This window comes from Euleptes europaea, chromosome 19 (assembly GCF_029931775.1).
Source record: "Euleptes europaea isolate rEulEur1 chromosome 19, rEulEur1.hap1, whole genome shotgun sequence".
NCBI classification, from domain to species: Eukaryota; Metazoa; Chordata; class Lepidosauria; order Squamata; family Sphaerodactylidae; genus Euleptes; species Euleptes europaea.
In genome coordinates, this window is record NC_079330.1 from 36827989 (window position 1) to 36842031 (window position 14043).

Consider the following 14043-nt stretch of genomic DNA (forward strand, 5'->3'; position numbering starts at 1 on the left):
GATGGGCCGTTGCAAAATGCCCCCGCCCCCAGCTGACCCACAGCCCATTGGGGCCGGGGCAAAACGCCCCCCACCCCCAGCCACCCCCGGGCTCCCCAGCTGACCCGCGGGCTGGATAAAAGCTCTCCGGGGGCCGGATCCGGCCTGCGGGCCACATGTTTGACACCCCTGGTCTACGCCCTTGGCGCCCAGCTCTCCAGGATGTTGTGGGACAGAAGGACCATGTATACCAACCTGGACTCCTTAGCAGAAGGGCAGGATAATTTTTAGATTAATGAAGTCTCTCTTTCTACAGAACCCCTCTGAAAATGCTGTGCGAAAGTATGAAGAGGCAAATTGTTTCCAGAGCTTTTTATGGGTGTAAGTGTAGCTTTCTGTATTCCTCTGTGTGTGTGTCGGGGGGGGGGGGAGATGGGGGGTGGAGTGTGTCTCCACCTAGTTAGTAGCAGCTGTGAGGTTTCACCAGGGTTTCTTTCTTCCCGCTCTCTGCAGGGCTTGCCTATTGCCGCCATTTGTCCACAGTACGAATGCACTTGTCTGCTCTGGTGAATCACACAATAATCCCACCTGACAAACCCACAAATGCTGCAGAAGGCCTGACCAAAGAGGTGTGGAGTAAATATCAGAAGGACAAGAAGGTGAAGCAATGGCTAGTGTTGGTTAAGTGCTGTTCAGTTAACAGAGAGACCTCTAAAGGGCAAGAGCCATAATAGTGGCCTACTGAAACATTTTACAAATATTAACTGGCCTTCAACTGTGTGTGTTAAATGCCATCAAGTTGCTTCCGACTTATGGCTACCCTATGAATTAATGTCCTCCAAAACATCCTCTTGTTGACAGCCTTGCTCAGGTCTTGCAGATGGAGGGCTGTGACTTTCTTTTTAGAATCAATCCGCCGCATGTTGCATAGACCACAGGAGTGCAGGCCTTGGCTCTGTGAAGCATGCTGTGGTGCAGGGTCCCCTCCCGGTCAGAATCTGAGGGGAAATGGATACAGAGAATTTTCTTCACCTCCTCGTAACATAGGATGGGATGGGGTCATCCAATGGATTTTTGGACAGGTGAAATACTTCACTCGGTGCATCATTAGCATATGGAACTCCCTGCCACAAGATGCAATGATGGCCACTGACCTGGAGGAAGATAGGTCTGTCCATGACTATTGGCTGTGATGGCTAAACTGACCCTTGGTATACCGTTTGCTGAGGGTGGAGGGAAGCACTGTGGACTGCAGGCATTTGGGGCGTGTTGAGCTGGCCACTGTTGGAAACAGGATGCCAGAACGCAATGGAACGTTGGCTCTTCCTGTCAGGAGGATTCTGATTCCTGGGGTGTGTCCTGGCTTGGTCTGCTGGCAGGACTTTCCTCTGGCCAGAGACCCCGAACAAGGTGTGAAAAAAGGAATCTGTGCCTAACCTGCAGGGTTCGGGGTCCAAGCCTAAAGGATGCCTGGCTCCTGGGTTAATTGTAATTGACTAATTAGACATGCAATTAGAATGCATCAAGCCGTTAGTAAACCACCTGAGCAAGGCTGTTAACGACAGGACATTTTGGAGGACATGGATTCATAGGGTCATCATGAGTTGGAAGCGACTGGACGGCACTTAACACACACACAGGAGAGACAGACAAAGTGCTTGGTTATGATTTTCACAAAATTCTGTATCACTTGCGTGCATGTAAGGATTTCCCGGCTGCATCAAACTGTGGTCCATGTAACCGCACATCCTGTTTCTCAAAGGGACCAGTCAGGTAATATATGTTTAATAATAAATATGTTATCAGATATGAAAATATATTGAGAACAAAGAGTAATGTAGTTCAAAGAAGTTAATAATTTGAAATGTAACTTTAAATAGTAAGCTCCACAAATACTGTAATGTTATGATTGTTTATGTTTAAATGTTTGTATGTTTGTGTTTAAAAATAAAAAATTATTTAAAAAAAGGGGAAAAACAAAAGGGGCCAGCTGGATGTATAGGAAGAGTCACAAGCATTGCATGAAGGAGATGGCCCCCTCCCCTGTAGATTCTTCCGGAGTTTAGAGATAGACTGCCTCTAAACATGGGGAGGGGCTGTGGCTCAGTGGCAGAGCATCTGCTTGGCATGTAGAAGGTCCCAGGTTCAATCCCTGGCATCTCCAGTTAAAGGCAGGTAGGTGATGTGACAGACCCCTGCCTGAGACCCTGGAGAGCCGCTGCCTGTCTGAGTAGATAATACTGACTTTGATAGACCGAGGGTCTGATTCAGTATAAGGCAGCTTCATCTGTTCTTGTGTTCCATTTATCTATTTATGCATTTTCTTCATTTATACACTGCCTTTCTCCCCAAATGGGAACCCAATGCTGCTTACATCATTCTGCTCTCCACCATTTTATCCTCACAACAACCCTGTGAGGTAAGTTAGGCTGAGAGAGAATGACTGACCCAAGGTCAACCAGCACTGTTCCACAGCAAAGTGGGGATTTGAACCTTGGTCTCCCAGAACCTAGTTTAACTACTGCACCACACTGCTTTGGGTAAATTGTGCATTATTGAATCCTTTTTAAAAGACATCTACAGTAGTGCCCATTGGAGCAAACTATGTGATCAACAGCCCTCAGACATGAAAGCTGAGTGGAGCCCTCAAGTTCAGAGGCAGTCTACCTTCAAATCCAGCCACTGGGCCAAGTAACTGGAAGGGTTCTGCTTTCCTGCCTTGCTTGTAGGATTCCCAGAGGCTCCTGGAGAAAAAAAAGGGGGTCCTTTGGTTTGATTCAGCAGGGCTGCTCTGGTATTGTTATGCTTTGATGGGGAGGGCCTGTGGCTCAGCTCTAGAGCATCTGCTTTGCAGGCAAAAGATCCCAGGTTCTATCCCTGGCATCTCCAGTAAAAAGGACCAGGCAGTAGGTGATGTGCAAGAACTCTGTCTGCCTGAGACCCTGGAGAGTGGCTGCCAGTCTGGGTAGACAATACTGACCTTGATGGACCAGCTGGTCTGATTTGGTATAAGACAGCTGTGTGTCTTTGCTCATTCATTTTCTCATAATTTTTTTGATTTCCCATGTTAGAATTACAAGGAATTGGAACTACTCCGACGGGTTTACTATGGTGGGGTGCAGCACGAAATCCGAAAGGACGTGTGGCCATTCTTACTGGGGCACTACAAGTATGGCATGACCAAAAAGGAGATGGATCGGGTGGGTATCTGGCCACTGAGACTGAGAGGGAAGTGAAGGCGTTGCTGCTTCCTCGAAGAAATTGTGTCTTGGGTTGCTTCTGCATGTCTGTCCCCAGCCCCCAAACCACAGTGTTTTTCCACTTCCCCCTCTCTCAAAAAAAATGTCAGAGCCAGGATGCTGATTCATGAATGGGATGGAAGGGCCCCCGCTGGAAAGCAGCCCTCCCCAGCTGACCCCACTCCTTCTGCAGTCCTTGCCGATCTGCCGACTGCATAGGAGGGCTCCCTTCTGCCACCTGAAGCAGAGGGTCCTTCCCTCCTTCCCTCCCTCCCCCCGTTAAAGGAGCAAAAAGCAGTGCTATTCAGGCCAGACTATTCAGCTCAGCAGGCAACACCCAGCCAGGCTGTTTCTTCTCGATTCAAGGGTGCTGCCCTGACCTAAAGGAGCAGAAAGCAGTGCTATGCAGGCCAGACTATTCAGCTCAGCAGGCAACACCCAGCCAGGCTATTTCTTCTCATTTCAAGGGTGCTAGCAAGGGTGCTAGCCTGATCTCGTCAGATCTCAGAAGCTAAGCAGGGTCAGCCCTGGTTAGTATTTGATGGAAGACCACCAAGGAAGTCCAGGGTTGCTGTGCAGAGGAAGGCACCTCTGTTAGTCTCTTGCCATGAAAACCCCAAAAAAGGGGTCACCATAAGTCAGCTGCGACTTGACGGCACTTTACACACACACACAGCAAGGGTGCTAGCAAAGCCACCATGAAGGGAGTCTCAAATTATATAGTAGTGGACAGTGGGAATGCAGAGAGCCCTGGCTCCTCTGACTGGCAGTGCCTCTCCAGGGCCTCAGGCAGGCATTCCCAGTGTCCACTACTACGTAGCTAGATGGACCAAAGGTCTTACTCAGCTGGAAGCCACTTTGTATAGAATCATAGAGTTGGAAGGGGACCACCAGGTCATCTAGTCCAACCCCCTGCACAAGGCAGGAAATTCACAACTACCTCCCCCCCCACACCCCCAGTGGCCCCTACTGCATGCCCAGAAGGTGTCAGCAATGCTGATTTTATGACCTTAGGCAGATAATGAGAGGGAGGGCATCTTGGCCATCTTCTGGGCATGGAGTAGGGGTCACTGGGGGTTTTGTGGGGAGGTAGTTGTTAGTTTCCTGCATTGTGCAGGGGATTGGACTAGATGACCCTGGTGGTCCCTTCCAACTCTATGATTCTATGATGGCAACAAAAACCCTCCAGGATCCCTGGCCAATTTGGCCTTGAGGAAAATTGCTTCCTGACCCCAAAGTGGTGATGTAAGAAAGGGCCATGAAAGCCAAGCCCTGATGCAACCCTTCCTGCTCTCCCTCTCATGGTCTGTTGGTACTTTCGGCAAATTTGCAAGATCTGCCAGCTAGAGAGCGCCCCCTTTTGTGTGAGAGACTGGATCCCTCCCAGCCAGAGGGCTGAGGCTCTACCCAAAACAAGGATTTGTAGGGGAAACGTGTTCTTTCACCTTGGCTTGCAAAACCATGGAGTGAAGTTGATCCATGGCATGCAAAACATGGTGTCTGTTCCCTGGATAACTCTTGTGAATGTACCTCAAAGTGGGAATCCTCAACATTTTTTCCAAGCCTTTATGGAGATCAGATCCCAACAGAGTCCCCCCTCCACACTTTTTAAGGTGGACGAGGAAATTATCCTCCAGTACGAGAAGATCATGGCTGAGTGGAAGGCCTGTGAGAGGATTGTGAAGCTGCGGGAGAAGGAGTCCCAGACGGCCACCAAGTTCTCCTCCGGCAGCAGCATCGACAGCCACGTGCAGCGGCTGATCCACAGGGACTCCACTATCAGCAACGACGTAAGGCGCCACTTGTCTCACCAGCACGGTCAGGTTGCACGGTCCCCTTGTTGCTGTAGGGCTGTTAGATTTGCAGGAATCAAGTTGATGCCTGCTGGAAATGGGCCGGGGGAACTCCTGCCCCTGGAGGGCTTGTGATGAGTATGTTGTTTGAAATATGACCTGAGCTGCTATTTGATTCTGTGCCTGATGACCATTCATACCTGTGGTTGCAAACCCAGGGTCAGTCAGCAGCCTTTCGTAACAGAAGAGCCAAACAGTGGCAAAATTCAGAGCCAGAAATCAACCAAGAGCCAGTATATGAAGGCCCTTTTGCCTACCTTGAAATGGTACAGCTTAGCATTACTGACAGCTGGCATGCTGAGTCATAATCCATAAAGTTTCCTCTGCCCAAACCCTGGTTGTTGCGAGTCCTCGATTAGGACATGGGACACATGAGGTCTCCCAATAAGGAAGACACACAACAGCACCCTGCACAATTGTTTCAGTGCGCTGGCATCAATCTGTGCAGGGTCCATGGGTGGGTTACTGGCCTTCCCCTCTGTCATTCCCCATTTTGTGATGCATCTCCAAGTGGCCACTGAAGCCCATCAAAGGCAATTCCTGCTTTTCCTTCCATGTACTGATTATTCTAGCATTTTGCCTCCCCCTCCAAAAGAGGTTGATGTAAAGATTTTGTTTTCTTTTTTAAAGAGTCATGTTGGTTCCAGTTTTATACCCCCTTTTTTAGACCATAACAATTTCAGTGTTTTTATTTTTCTGGTTGTGAGTAAAAAAAAATTCAATTTTCTCCACTCCCCTTCTTCCGAGAGATTTTTTTCGGGCTGACCTTTCAGGTCCTTTTGCTAACCTTGTTCCTTCTCCTTTCCCTCAACGGAAAACAAATCGCCTGCAGGTCTTTATGTCTGTGGACGAAATGGACTCTGTGGAGCGAGAGCTGAAAGCCCCGGCCGACCCCTCTTTGGTGGGAGGGAGCGTCGATGCGCCCACGGTGGTGGCGGTGCTGGAGCAGCAGCCCTCGTTAGAGTTCGATTCTCCGGACTCCGGGCTGCCTTCCTCTCGGAATTACTCTGTCACCTCGGGCATCCTTTCCAGCATCGACGACGGGCAGAGCATTTGCTTTGAGGACGGGGCCGAGGAAGAAAGCGGCATCGATCCGCAGAGGCCAGACACAGAGCTTGCTCAGAAAACGAAGAGCGTGGAATCCGAGGGCTCGGGGACTGAGGAATCGCTGTGCTCCCTGATGGTGAGGAAGGCGCCTGCAGAGGAGAGCATTTCTGTTTGTTCTGCAGCTTATACGGTGAGTTACTGCTAATGGTTGTTGGGGTGTTTTGCAATAGGTTTGTAGCAGGGGCTGGGAAAGACCTTTCTCTGCTGGGGACTCCCAAGAGCCTCTGCCAGTCAAAGCAGAAATACCTGAGTGAGGTGAAACGTCGTCTGATGTGGTCTAGCAGCTTTATTCATGGCGATAAAACACCAGGTTTGCATGCAGAAGGTCGCTGGCTCAGGCCCAAGCATTTCCACTTGAAGGACGTCCAGAAGCAAGGAGATGGTGGCAGAGCTCAGTCTGCCGCAGGAAAACCGCACCATCACCCACAGGAATTTAAATACCGTATATACTCGGGTATAAGCTGACCCGAGTATAAGCCGAGGTGCCTAATTTCACCCCAAAAATGGGGGGAAATTAGGCACCCACGAATAAGCCGAGGGGGAAATTCACCCCCCCCCCCGCAGGCTTACCTGACCGGGCTCCAGGCGCGCAGGCAGGCGGTGGCAGCAATGGCGGCCCCCTCCCTGCAGGAGGCCCCGCAGGGTCAGCTGGCAAGCGGGAGGACCGGCCCGGGTGAGGTGGGGGGTGGGGGGGAAGAAACCGCCGCTGCGCAGAAGGCGCGATCGGGTGGGGTTGGGGGGGGAGAAGGCGGGACAGCCCGCCCATCAGCTGGCGGGGGGGAGTGCGCTGGGAGAGGGCCCGGCAGGCAAATTACCGTATTGACCCGAGTATAAGCCGTGAGTTTTTAAAGCCAAAAATCATGGCTAAAAAACTCAGCTTATACTCGAGTATATACGGTACCTGTGCATGTGAAAGAAGTGAGCATAAGGCACACAAAGCAAATCTGTCTGGTGTGTTTTTATCCTGCTGTTCCTACAGATTGCTCAGGGTGGTTCTTCCTTTCCATGTTATCCCTATAACAGGCCTGTGAGGTAGGTCAGGTTGAGTGTGACTGACTCATGGTCATGTGGCAACCTTTGCATCAAAGTGGTGGATTTGAGCCCTGGTCTTCCAACACTCTAACCATTCTACGACACTTGTAGGGAGAGCATTGCAGGCATGGCAGAACAGAGAGAGAGAGAGAGAGAGATCTTGAGCTGGTCTCAGGCTTGGACATGAGAGTGAATCCCCACTCAGCCAAGAAGCTCTCTGGGTGAACTCGGAACAGTCATTCTCTCTTAGACTCACCCCCTTCGCAGGATTGTTGCAAGGATAAAATTGGGGGTTTCACTTAGAGCTCCTTGGAGAAAAACCAAGATAAAAATGTGTACATAACCCACTGAGTCTTTTTTCATAGATGGAAAGACCTGCGACAGTATGATGCAATGGTTAGTGTTGGGCTGAAACTGGTGAGACACAAGACAAGCTCACGTCCCCACTCTACCTGAACAGCTACTAAGAGACCGAGAGACCGCCGTTCCCTCTTGGCCTCTCTCTGCCTTGCAGCACTAAAAAGGAGGCGAGAACAGGGCATATAACACTGAGCTCTGTGGAGGAAGGTGGGGAGAAAATAATGTAATATATATGAATAATCCTGTTTGGTGCAGAATGTTTGTGCTGCAAACATATGATTTCTGGTGACATGCCTCATAATCACCAGTTCCAAGAATTTGTTGCATAGGTTCAGGCTGTAAATTACGCAAAATATAATAACTCAATTGCATAATTTGTAGCATATTTACTTGGAGGTCAATCCCTTTTACATTCAGTTACTCCCAGGTTAGTTTGTTTCTCACAGTTTCTCACTAATTTGACATTTGTAATATTTACTGGAAGATAAATGTTACCAACTCTAGGTTGATGTGTAATTCATGCGCGCGCGCACACATACGCACACACTGATACAAAACCAACACAAAGCCACACCCAAGGATTGGATCTGTTCTCTAGCTCTTATTTTGTATTGTGATTCTACAGATCAGCATGTCCCTGATCAGAATTTAAATCGCTTAACTGAGTATCTTTTACACAATTCCCCAAAGAATTCTCTGTTTGCATTTTCAGGGGAGTAGAGATTTAAAACTTCTAGTCCTCATTGTCTACATCTTGAAAAATGGATATGAGTGCTCTGTGCTAAGATCTTGCTCCTTGTATCTGTATCTCTGTGTAGGATCCGCAGCGGTCGCATCTCTGTTCTGGTTACTTGCACAAGGGAATAGTTAGGGAGAAAAAATAATTCTGCTTTTCATTCTCCGTTCTCAGACCAAACAGGGGCACACGTGTTTTCTTCAACTGTGGGTTTGTTAGTTATGTATGTCTCTTCCAGATAGAAATGTTGGACACTGTTGCCTTAAACTTGCACAGAATTGATAAAGATGTCCAAAGGTGTGACCGGAATTACTGGTACTTCACTGCTGAGAACCTGGAGAAACTTCGGAACATCATGTGCAGGTGAGTTTAAATTTAAGGCCTCCTGCGACCCACTTCTTCACACTTTGTGGTGTACACAGGTTGGATCTGAGGCTCCATCCTATGTCAGACATAACACAATCACACGTGGGGTCTAATGCCTAAGCATGCAGTGCCTGATTACGATCAGGATCGTGGGCACATGGATAAATCGGCCTTTCCCTCTGGGCCATTTTCCAAGTGCTGTTGAGCCTGTGGGAGAAACCTGTGTGTATTCCTGGCAACATGTGGTATTTCCCCAAATACTACTCTCTCCCGGCCTCAGATTGTTTAAAGCAGGGAAAGTGTTGGGGGTGGGGAGAAGGGATAAATCCCCTTCTCCACATGTGCTGTGGTCCCAATCCTAATTCAACACTGCACTTTCAGGTGCAGTATCAATACCATGTATAATAATTACTAAATGGATTTGGCTCATGCATCAAGAAAAACTGGTCCTTGAAAACTGGATGAGTTTTGATTTCCATTCTTCAGTGGGGCCTTGTTTCTCTTCAGAAAACAGAAATCTACCCTTGGAAGAATTTTGATTCAAAATCCATCTCATCCCCCACTCTGGTTGTTCAGCTAAGTTTCGTGCCATGTGGTTGTGAAAGGCTGTGCAGGTCATTAACTTGATTTTAACTGGAGGCATTTTGAGCGGTCTCTTTCTTTCTCTCTCTCACAGTTACGTTTGGGAACATTTAGATGTTGGCTACGTCCAAGGAATGTGTGACCTTCTGGCTCCCCTGATGGTTATACTCGACAAGGGTAAAATGATCCAAATGTTTCTTTTGCAAATGAAGCCGTTTCCCCCCGCTGTGTTCCTGGGCAGCCCCCGGGGTTCCCTGGAAACTTAACTGTCAGGCTGGCCAGCGAGGAAACCGGTCATGGCCAGTGGGCCCAGCTCTGCTTTTTCAACAGGGGTTTGGTCCAGATGGCTCCTTCCAACTTTGTAGGAGCTGCTTTAACAGGGATTTTGGTTTTAGGTTCATCTGTAACTAAAGCTTTTGTTGTTGATTAGCTGGCAGGGGCCAATTTAAATCTGTGTAGTTAAAGGTTTGGGTTTTTAAAGGCTGTTTTGGTTTTGATGAGTTACTGAAACAAAGAATGCAAAAGGAATGAAAGCTTTTCTAGATGAAACAAAGGCATCTATTTTGTGGTCCTATTACAACTACTCCTTTTGACTTAATATCCAGATTGTCTAAAAACCAGGTTTTGTTAGTGCTTGATGGCCCCTGAGTTGTACGGTCACATCTGTCTGTCTTGGGTCACTTTCAGATGAATTGGCTTATAGCTGCTTCACTCATCTGATGAAGAGAATGAGCCAAAATTTCCCCAATGGGGGTGCCATGGACATCCATTTTGCAAACATGCGGTCGCTCATCCAGGTGAGTCCTGCAAGGGGCAGTCTGTGGAATGAAAATCTTGGGCAGACAAGGTCTGTGACCTGATGGCCTTGGGGCTGGCCTGGCTTGTGCCCATCTCTCTCTTTCTCTCTCTCTCTCACACACACACACACACTCTTTAACAAATCTTCCGACATCCCTGTTCCTTTTCTTATTCATTCATTCATTTCATTTCTACCCTGCCTTTTTCTCCAATGGGGACCTAGTAGCAGCTTGCATTATTCTTCCCTCCTTCACCCCTTCCTTCACATCAACAACCTTGTGAGATAGATTAGGCTGAGAGTGTGTGACTGGCCCAAGGCCACCCAGCAATCAAACCTGGGTCTCCCAGAACCTTCTCTGATACTAACCACTAGGCAACACTAGCTGTCCTCTGTTCCGGGGCCCATTCCAGCTCTAGTATCCATTGCTGTAGCTCTCCCTTCATCTCTGTCTCCTGGAGGCAGAGATGAGTCTCCCCTCTTGTGTTTTATCCTCTTGCCAGCCCTATGAGACTCACAGTTACCCAGTCTGCTTCCTGGCAGAGTAGGGGTGGCAAACCGAGGCTCCTTCGCCTCCACTCCCTCTCCGCCGTGATCGGGGGCCCTTTGCCCTATCCACCTCCCCACCCATATGAGCCTCAGAGGAGCCCCATCTGGAAGGCCTTGTGCACGTGGAGGGCAGTTGCTCTTCTGGGCTGTGCGGTTTGCCTGAGGCCTTGGGCAGCTGCTGCCAGTCAGAGGAGACGACACTGAGCTGGATGAATCAAGGCCTTGCCTTACTGCAGTGCCGTTTCGGATGCCCAGGGTGTGTTCGCAGGGCCTGCTCACGCCTCTCCCACCTCCATCCAAGCCGACCTGTCGCCTGGTCTCTGAGCTGCCGGGCTTCAGCTCCCTGTTCTGTTCGGAGTCACATCCTCTCCAAGGCAACGAGCTGCCTTCATGGAGTCAGAGCCTGTGAGGGTCAGGGTGGTTTTTCACGCCACTGTTTATTTGACACTTGAACCTGGAGTTGGTGGGGACTGAACCTGACATTTTCTGCATGAAACTGAGCTGTGGCCCTTCCCTTTCCTAGTCTCCATGGAAAGAAGAATATTGGGATGAAGATCCAGAAGAGATGGGGTGGGGGAGGCAAGCTATTTCATCGCATTTCAGCCACTCCCTCTCTTGTTTCACCCCTCTCCCCCTTTTCCAGCTTTTCTCTTTCCATGAAACAGAATGACTCAATTTTTTAAAAAGTATTTTAAGGCACATGGGATAAAGCAATAATCGTGCACCACAAGAGCCACAAGAAGAAATTCTACAAGGGATATTAGCCTGTCCTGGCAAATGCAGCCATGTCTCATAGCGTCGGATGCCATAAAGTTCCTGATGATAAGTCAAAACTGGAGTTCTCATAAAGAAAACTTTCACGTCTTCCTGGGATCCACACACACACACACCCGATCTTTCAAGGGCTTTGTTCCTGAGTCCAAGAGGCCGAGCGGGCTGCCAGTGGCTCGCTGCTGAATTTTCAGCAAGGGGAAGGGCAGGAGACCTGACTAGATGCCTTTTGCCAACCTGAACTGTTATTCCATCATCCGTGTTTTCTTTGCTAGTCTGACTGCGGCTTCTTTTTCCTCCAAAAGATTCTGGATGCTGAGCTTTTTGAACTAATGCATCAGAATGGTGACTACACTCACTTTTATTTCTGCTATCGCTGGTTCCTGCTGGATTTTAAACGAGGTAAGCTTTTGAGCCTAATGCTGCTCAAGTTGTGTCTTCCTTATTTTTAATCATTTATGTCCCACTTCATTTTTCATAACTCGGGTGTTCATTTGAAGCTAGGAGTGCTTCCTGCCCATATATGTCACTGTCCCAGCTCTTCAAAGTTAGAAATATCAATGCCTGGTTTTCCCCCTGAATGTTTATAATACTGGGATGTCCCTGAGCAGGTGGTTCTTCAGGACTGGGGGGCCATCACAGAGAAGACCCTGTGCCACACGTTTATGGGCAGCTGAGCTTGTCAGAGAAAGATGTTTACTAAGATGTACGGGGTTTGTGCCATGGGGCCATGAGAACTTTTCCTAAATGCCATAGGGCTTTTAAATTAAGTTGGTGGTTTTGTTGGGCCTCCAAAATATTAACACCACAACTGCGAAGGGTCTGGTTTATCCCCACTTGCTTGCAGAAGACTCCAGTGATGATGTCAGAAGGGGAGATGAGCGGCCCACTTTCCCAGGCCACCATGCTGTAGGGGGTGTGGCCTCTGGAGGAAATGGGTGGGGTTTAGGGTGAGCTGCTAGGGCGAGTTTCAGCGCACTCAAAGCACCTCAGAATGTAGTTTATTCTTTTCTTAACGTAACTGGGGGAGGGGGGCCTTGGGGGAGAGAAATAAAAGAATTGTTGATGCTGATCTGCTTAAGTAATGTCTGTAATGTTTGTTCCCCCCATTCAGAATTGTTGTACGAGGATGTATTTGCAGTGTGGGAAGTTATTTGGGCAGCAAAGCACATCTCTTCAGAACATTTTGTACTTTTCATTGCCTTAGCACTGGTGGAGCTCTACCGAGAGATTATCCGCGATAACAACATGGACTTCACCGATATCATCAAGTTTTTTAATGGTGAGGGAGTGAAGCTTGGCCAAGTTGCTTGGGTTCATTTCAGGGTTCGAGGGCCTGGACACATCTGCTGTCACGGGCCCATTTCCCCCATTGTGAAAGAAGGCTGGAGAAAGATCTCTGAGAAATGCCATGAGTCCATAATGGGTATAAATTACTCACAATGATGGGTATAAATTACGGGCAGAAAGGTGCCGGCTAGTATTGGTAATTTGAGTGAGAGTTGTTCGGCAGTGGAATCGGCTGCCTAGGGGTATGGTGAGCTCCCCCTCTCTGGCAGTCTTCAAGCAGCGGCTGGACAAACACTTGTCAGGGATGCTCTAGGCTGATCCTGCATTGAGCAGGGGTTGGACTAGGTGGCCTGTGTGGTCTCTTCCAAGCCTATGATCCTATGATTTCAATGAGGCCTCTTCTGATCTCTTCTTTGTTGCCAAATGCCATTAATTGTCCCACAAGACGGGGTGTGGGGGCACGCAGCTGCCACTGAGAAGGCCCCACTCTGCACTTGTAGAAAGCTGGTGTGGCACAGTGACTGGGGACACCCAAGTAGAAATCCCCATGCTGCCCTGAAGCTCATTGGGTGACTTGAGCCAGGCAACTCTCTTATTCTCTCTCTCTTTCCAACCTCAAAGGACTGCTGTGAAGATAACGTTGGAGCCAAAGGGTGGATGACAGTTCCAGAGTCCCAAAGTTAGGCTTCAGTGCCCCTCAAGCAGCTCTTTGCTCCTCCCCATGTTTAGTGGATTATACTGAAATTGTGAAAATGTTCTTAATTGGCATCGTGGCTACCATTAGAATTCAGTTTTTCTTGAAGTAGAATTCCTTGCAACAGCCTTGCAAGGGCATTATTATCATCATGTGGCAGCCAGGGGCAGGGGGCGGGGGATGAAGTTGGGTGACGGTCCAGCTGCGAGTTTGTGGCAGACAAGATCTGAACTGGAGGCCGCTACACTTGCCCAGTTGGTCTAGAATGCTTGATCGCTCCTCTCCCTTTTTTGTGTGTACAGAAATGGCAGAACATCACAATGCCCAGGAGATCCTGCAAATAGCCCGGGACTTAGTCTGCAGGGTTCAAACGCTGATTGAAAACAAGTGAGCGAAGGATGCCGGGGGACAGAAGAGCCCGGACTGGTCACTACCAGAGCCTTTCTTGGACCTTAGAAAGGGGAAGCCCTGAAGGTGGGCGGAGAGACCTGGTCCTGCCACTTCGACTGATATTTCAACTGCATCTTCCATGTAATGTAGTCAATATTCCAGAGATTTCTAAGACTTTTAAACAACAGATTTCCCCCCCACGAGATGAATTTTAATGTGTAAATCCGCATTCTGAATTTGTATTTCAGAGCCCAGATTATTCTATTCAGTTCACTGCATTTCTCTAGTGTCAGGAAGTG

At 48.8% G+C, this 14043-nt stretch overlaps 1 protein-coding gene across 1 annotated transcript in view; it reads left to right on the forward strand.

Moving 5' to 3' along the window:
* SGSM2 (small G protein signaling modulator 2) overlaps positions 1 to 13745 on the forward strand; it is a 138910-nt gene extending 125165 nt beyond the window's left edge. Inside the window, exons 13-24 of the mRNA XM_056865427.1 lie at positions 296 to 360; positions 493 to 638; positions 3051 to 3179; positions 4832 to 5008; positions 5904 to 6241; positions 6281 to 6308; positions 8545 to 8669; positions 9349 to 9431; positions 9942 to 10051; positions 11676 to 11772; positions 12485 to 12652; positions 13657 to 13745. Coding sequence (XP_056721405.1) covers positions 296 to 360; positions 493 to 638; positions 3051 to 3179; positions 4832 to 5008; positions 5904 to 6241; positions 6281 to 6308; positions 8545 to 8669; positions 9349 to 9431; positions 9942 to 10051; positions 11676 to 11772; positions 12485 to 12652; positions 13657 to 13745 — 1555 coding nt within the window. The remainder of the gene's footprint in view (positions 1 to 295; positions 361 to 492; positions 639 to 3050; positions 3180 to 4831; positions 5009 to 5903; positions 6242 to 6280; positions 6309 to 8544; positions 8670 to 9348; positions 9432 to 9941; positions 10052 to 11675; positions 11773 to 12484; positions 12653 to 13656) is intronic.
* The last annotated feature ends 298 nt before the right edge of the window (positions 13746 to 14043 follow it).